We start from the raw sequence: 6,112 nt of genomic DNA on the forward strand, positions 1-6,112 counted from the left end.
TCCAAAAATAAAGCTATTGTCTGTTGTCTAGTGACATCAATTGATCTGTATGTAGACCCACTTCTGTCATTTTATACAAAATGACAGACGATCAGGGGGAAAGTCAGCTGGGTTCATCTCAAAGTGTCCGTACAAGATGTCATGATAACCCATCCAATACTTAGACAGACATTTCTGACCAGGCAACAGACCAACACTTCCATCCCTTGTGCCACATCACAATCCAGGCTGATAAGGAAGAAACCTCCAGAAGAGGAGCAGCTAAGGACAGATCCCTCTACCAGGAAAAGATATGTAATAGATGTTGTTTGTCCAGATCAGACAGAAATAACAACAGTAAAATTACTCTGTGAACAAACACAGAGATGATATTAGATAGATAGATTTCACACATACATACAAACACCTGTTATTGCTGCTTCTATCTCTCTGCCATTCTCAGTAAACAGTTCACCCCCCTTGTCGATGGAGCAACAGGTGGAGGTAACTGACTCTGGTTCCTCACAGAGACACAGTGAATATTCAAGCGAACAAACCCAACACATTGTATCAGGGAAGGTTTTCAGAGATAAACTATAACCTGCAGAAGATTTAAAGGGACAACGAGGAGTTTCTATTTGGTTATAAAAAAGTCTCACGTTAATGTGGATGAATCTGCGTTACCCACGCTTGTTAAAGGACAATTCCGGGCGAATTCAACTCTGGGGTGTATTTTCATATCATTTTAGGTCTAAAAGAATGAATCTGAAGATTTTCAGTTTAATCGCTCCTGTTTTGCGGTAGTTGCATCTGTCCCCGCATCGCCACGGCAGCAATGAATGGGAGTGGATGTAAGTTCCGCTGTTTAGGCTGTTTCCAGCCCTCAAAGCCGCAATTTTTTTCCACAGACAGCATCAGATGGCTACTCAAACATGCACCGAGAAGTTTATTTACTTCAAGCAAGCCGGCATGTTTGTAAAACTAGATCTAATTCAAAGTCTCCCGGAGTCTCGCGCGAGCCCGAAGTTGCAGTGCTGGTGTATTCAGGCGCAGTCGGAGCTACCGCTTGTGTCATAAACACAGGAATATCAACTCTTGACTTGCTTCAAGTGTACATTTTTTTCCACAGACAGCGTCAGGTGGCTACTCAAACATGCGCCGAGAAGTTTTTTTTACTTGAAGCAAGTAAAGAGTTGATATTCCTGTGTTTATGACACAAACGGGAGCTTTTCCCACTGCATGTGAACACACCGCGCACGGCAACTGGGTCTCGCGCGAGACTCCGGGAGACTTTGAATTAGATCTAGTTTTACAAACATGCCGGCTTGCTTGAAGTAAATAAACTTCTCGGTGCATGTTTGAGTAGCCATCTGACGCTGTCTGTGGAAAAAAATTGCGGCTTTGAGGGCTGTAAACAGCCTAAACAGCGGAACTTACATCCACTCCCATTCATTGCTGCCGTGGCGATGCGCGGACATACGCAACTACCGCAAAACAGGAGCGATTAAACTGAAAATCTTCAGATTCATTCTTTTAGACCTAAAATGATATGAAAATACACCCCAGAGTTGAATTCGCCCGGAATTGTCCTTTAATGGGCCCATTTTCGATAAATATATCGTTTTGTCTCTATCGTTATTTTGTTATTATTAGTGGTGGTGGAAATGCTGGGCGAGCCGACCAGCGTTTCCTTACTTTCGGTTTCGCAGCGAGTCATGAGAATAACACCGCCGAATCGCCGTTTATGGTCGGAACTACGACGGTATGTGATCGTCTTCGAACCTCTGACTTTAATTCTTGATGAATGAAAACATGAGTCTGTCTTGCACCGGTCAAAGAATTTTACAGTGTGCGCGGAGGTTCATAAACGTAGTGTGAAAACGCTTCGCTTTCCAAAACTCCTCGTTGTCCCTTTAAGTATTTCACTCAAGGTGCAAAACAACTGAGTCTGCTGTCTGACATGGAGGAGTCAGGTGAGGAGCTCCAAGTCTCCATTGCTCTGCTCTGCATTACTCAGCATACAGGCTGCAGTCCGGCATGTGAAGGAAGTGTTGAGAGCAGTGAGTCTGTACTTGTTCTCAGTTCAGCTGAGCAGAACAATGGAAAAGACTGAACAAATTTCAGCAATAGTCAGCGGCCCCTATGATTGTGTCAGATCCTTTCACTGCGAGGGAACGGTGCAGGTTCAGTGAATGTACTAAACAGTGAACATGAGCACAAATCAAGCCCATTGTTGATCAGTTAAAAGGACTTAAAAGTTATTAAAACAGCATCCAACTCCGAAACTTTAAAAATAGTGAGATTTAGTTTGGCTAGTTTCTCAAAGTAAGCTCTGATAAACCACTGAATAACTATGTGAACAGCACTGGGGGTGAATTCTTATCAACTCGCTTGTCTGAATTTCATTAAATTTTGAAGTTCAGCATAATTCCCATGGCCATCCGCCGTGCCTATTTTTGGATTAGTCAGGAGTTTGGTGGAGTCAGGTCAAGATGGCGACAGCAAAGCAACTGTGAGGTCTTTATTTACAATCTACAGTAAGTCTAAGTAGTATAAATCCTGTGAACAGAGGTTTAAAACAAACTGTAGAAACATTAAGAAGCTTCCTCTGATTGTTTTTCTCAGCCCAGGATTGTCATTCTGGCTTCCATGTTTTTTGGATTGTTGTTTTTTTGTAAGAAGTCGTGTATATTCTATTGCTATATAATAGTGCTAGTGTTGAGTCAGCCAACCAACTCTATATATAATCTGTTTCGCAAAATGCTTGTTATTCAAGCTTGGGTAAAGGAAGATAGAGCTAAATCACCTCATGCCCTCAACGTTACACCAACAGCTGCAGAGACACCAATCAGAGTGTGGAAGTGGCTCTGGCAGACCACTGTCAGAGACACGGTACAGAAACTAATGAACTTGTGGTTGTGAATGAAATAGTCTGGTTGTTGTGAATGAATGTTAAATTGGCATCTCAGTCATTAAAAGTGGGAGGAGAGAGACATGAGTCATGCAGCCTAGAGCACAATCAAAGCCTCCTGCTCCTCCGTCTCTGCGCATGGATCCGAAAACAGGCAGCTCTCAAACCAGCGATCACTGTGGTGAAGCGGGACAACTCAAGCACAGCATTATGAAGAGAGTATACGAGCCACAATACGTCCACATTGTGTGTAAACATCCATCCTCTGCACCGTTACAGTTGGTTGTATAATACGTAAAATGATATCATATTGGGCTGCAGGCTGCAGAGCGCATTTGGTTAAAAGCAGAGTCAAAGTGCATTATGTGAAGCCGATGACATTTCTATGTCAAAATAAACTGCATTTGCTTTGCTGTAGTCATTTTCAACTCTTCCTGCTTCTGTTTACTGACATAATCTACCCTGATAATGAGTGCAGAGCACTGAATTCTTTCATTTACAGGTTGATTATGATGCTACTAATAGTGATTACATTAATTTTTTTGTTTTAGTAAACAAAATCTGAGCATTGTGTGTAAAAATATGATTATAATAAGTGTTTGCTACTAAATGAGGACAGCCACTAGAGAAATGACTTCAGGACTTTAGTGGTTTGACAGATCACCCCCTTCCCTTCTAATAAGGGCTTGATTACAGCTGGTAATCAGAAATCTGTCAGTCATTTAGACATGCAGTCCCTGCACATCAGATAAAGATAAATTCATGAAGTCAAACCAACTTTAAAATAACATAAAATAAAATATATACTAAAACCTCTCATAAGGATCCTGCTGCTTGGCATTTCTTTCTTTCTTTCTTTCTTTCTTTCTTTCTTTCTTTCTTTCTTTCTTTCTTTCTTTCTTTCTTTCTCTTGTTACAAATAGCCTAACAGATAAGAGAATAACACGAAGATTAAATGTTAGCTCAGTTTGTTTGTTTGTTTCTCCTAAGCATTTACAGGTGAACTAAACTGACTGAGTCACCCAGTAAATGCAGGAGAGGCTCATTCTGAGGTAATAATGGAAAAGTGATATATTGTAAGTTCCTGCTGATCTACATGGAATACTGAATCAAGCTGTGTTCCCAGACTTGCTGGCTGAGAGAAGCACATCCTTGCTGTTATTAAAGTTAAATTGATTCCTTGGGACTGTAACACAGTGGGTGATTGAGAATATGAGTTTGTCAAGAATGAAATAAACCTATAATAATGACAGGAATTACAGTTGCAGACATGAAAAAAATCGAATCAGCTAATCCCCCTATGCTTATCAAATCCAACTGAAAACACAGTGTAACGAGTAATCTATTACTCTGACAGTAACAACGCTGCTGACTGTTGTTGACTTTTTGAAGCATATTTTGCCCAGCAACTTTTAACGGGATGACTCACCCAAGGCAGCTGTTACGCATGACAAAAAGAAAAAAAAAATCAAAGGATAAGGTGGAGCGAGCAGATGGCAGGAGTCAGATAAAAAGGTGTTTGGCGCGAGCTGAGCCACTATTTGAGACGGGGAACGGGCCACATGCTGTCGCACATCAGGACCATGCAGAGCTCCAGGCTGCTCAGCGGGGCGCTCCTCTGCGCATTGCTGCTGCTCTCCGGCGCCGCTGGAGCCGAGCTGCTGGACGGAGAGTCCGAGGAGGAGCTGAGCCCCCGAGCCCTGCGGGACTTTTACCCCAAAGGTCCGAACCTGACCAGCGAGAAGCAGCTGGTAAGATCCACCTCTCGACTTAACATCCAGCAACTTTCAAATTATTTTCTCCGAGTTTCACCAGTCCACCAGATCACTTTGGACTGATTTAATGTCTTTTGCATGTCGTTCAGTTTGAATGTCACATTAAAATGAGCCGATCCATTCAGAAATGCATGCATTTAACATTTTCCCAGTGTTATCAACTTTATAGCTGGTGCGATTAATCACGTATTTATCACTTTATGCAATATTTTTGTGCAATTTTAAACAAAATATCATTTTTGCTTCAAAATATTTTTCATTTTTGTGTTTGTTTGCTGTCTGTGGGAAATGTTTACCTCCATCTCTTTGCCCATTACCAATAGACTATTGATTTTTAGTCGTTTGCATTTTCTTAATTAATCATATCACATCCATTGATTCATATTTTCTAATTGTAGGCTTTATATCCTTTGATAAGAACTTAACAAAAAACAAATGCACTTTTATTGAGCACGTTTGCTGTTTTCGTGTGTTTCCCTGGCAGCTCGGAGCTCTCCAGGAAGTTCTGGAGAAGCTGCAGGCTAAACGTCTGCCTCTGTGGGAGAAGAAATTTGGCCAAGTGCCCACGGTACTGCACACTTTTTAGATATATTCCATTTATTGATACTGTATTGATAATGATGTCGCAGCAGGTAGTAAGTAATGAATCAACCCTCTTGTCGCCTCTCCCTCCCTCTGTCAGTGTGATGTCGGGGAGCAGTGCGCCGTGAGGAAAGGCGCTCGGATCGGGAAGATGTGCGACTGTCCCCGGGGAGCTTTCTGTAACTTTTTCCTGCTGAAGTGCTTATGATCTGACCTGTGATCTGAATGTAGCAGTGAGATGAAGGGGGAAGTGGAAAAACTGTCTCTCGATTTCTTTGTAATTACTGTCTTATTTTTTATAATGCAGTCGAGGAGCCGGTGGGAAATTAAAAAAACAAAAACAAAACAAAAAAACTATAGCAGTTCTATGATAAGAATATATTTTAAAAGTAAAACTATACTGATATTGGGGTGGTGGATGGGAAATGTCTATAGCTTATGGAATAATGAAGAAAGTGTAAATACTCAGAGCCATTTTATGTCTGAAGGAGAACCGCAGGATCATTGTTGTGATGTAGTAGGAGCTTTAAGAAATAACCCATAATGCACAGTTAACTTAACCTGAGGACCACATACACACTGTAAAGTCTCAACAGCAATATTATGGGAACATCATAGTGATATCCAAACTGTCTTTTCAACTTGAGCCATTTTGTTCCAGATGAATGTTTTGTGTATATGACGATATTAATAATAATGAAAATAATAAAGTGTGGATCACGTTGTTTTGTAAAGCAGTGGAGTGGACGCTTGTTCTTTTAAAAATGATGTTTAGCTGCCGGCTTGGAGTCAGTCAGTTATGCAATGTGCATGTGTTAATTTAATTTATATTTTTATTTTTTTGATCGTTCAATATTTGAACAGT

General features: G+C 41.0%; 1 protein-coding gene across 1 annotated transcript; it reads left to right on the plus strand.

Moving 5' to 3' along the window:
- The first annotated feature begins 4,352 nt into the window (after nt 1-4,352).
- On the plus strand, nt 4,353-5,773 carry cart3 (cocaine- and amphetamine-regulated transcript 3). Its single transcript, XM_085773142.1, has 3 exons — nt 4,353-4,641; nt 5,150-5,233; nt 5,348-5,773. The coding sequence occupies exons 1-3, from the start codon at nt 4,453-4,455 to the stop codon at nt 5,453-5,455; spliced, it is 381 nt and encodes a 126-aa protein (XP_085629268.1). The 5' UTR covers nt 4,353-4,452; the 3' UTR covers nt 5,456-5,773.
- The last annotated feature ends 339 nt before the right edge of the window (nt 5,774-6,112 follow it).

This window comes from Trachurus japonicus, chromosome 3 (genome assembly GCF_045865225.1).
Source record: "Trachurus japonicus isolate A0001 chromosome 3, Traja_1.0".
Lineage (NCBI taxonomy): Eukaryota > Metazoa > Chordata > Actinopteri > Carangiformes > Carangidae > Trachurus > Trachurus japonicus.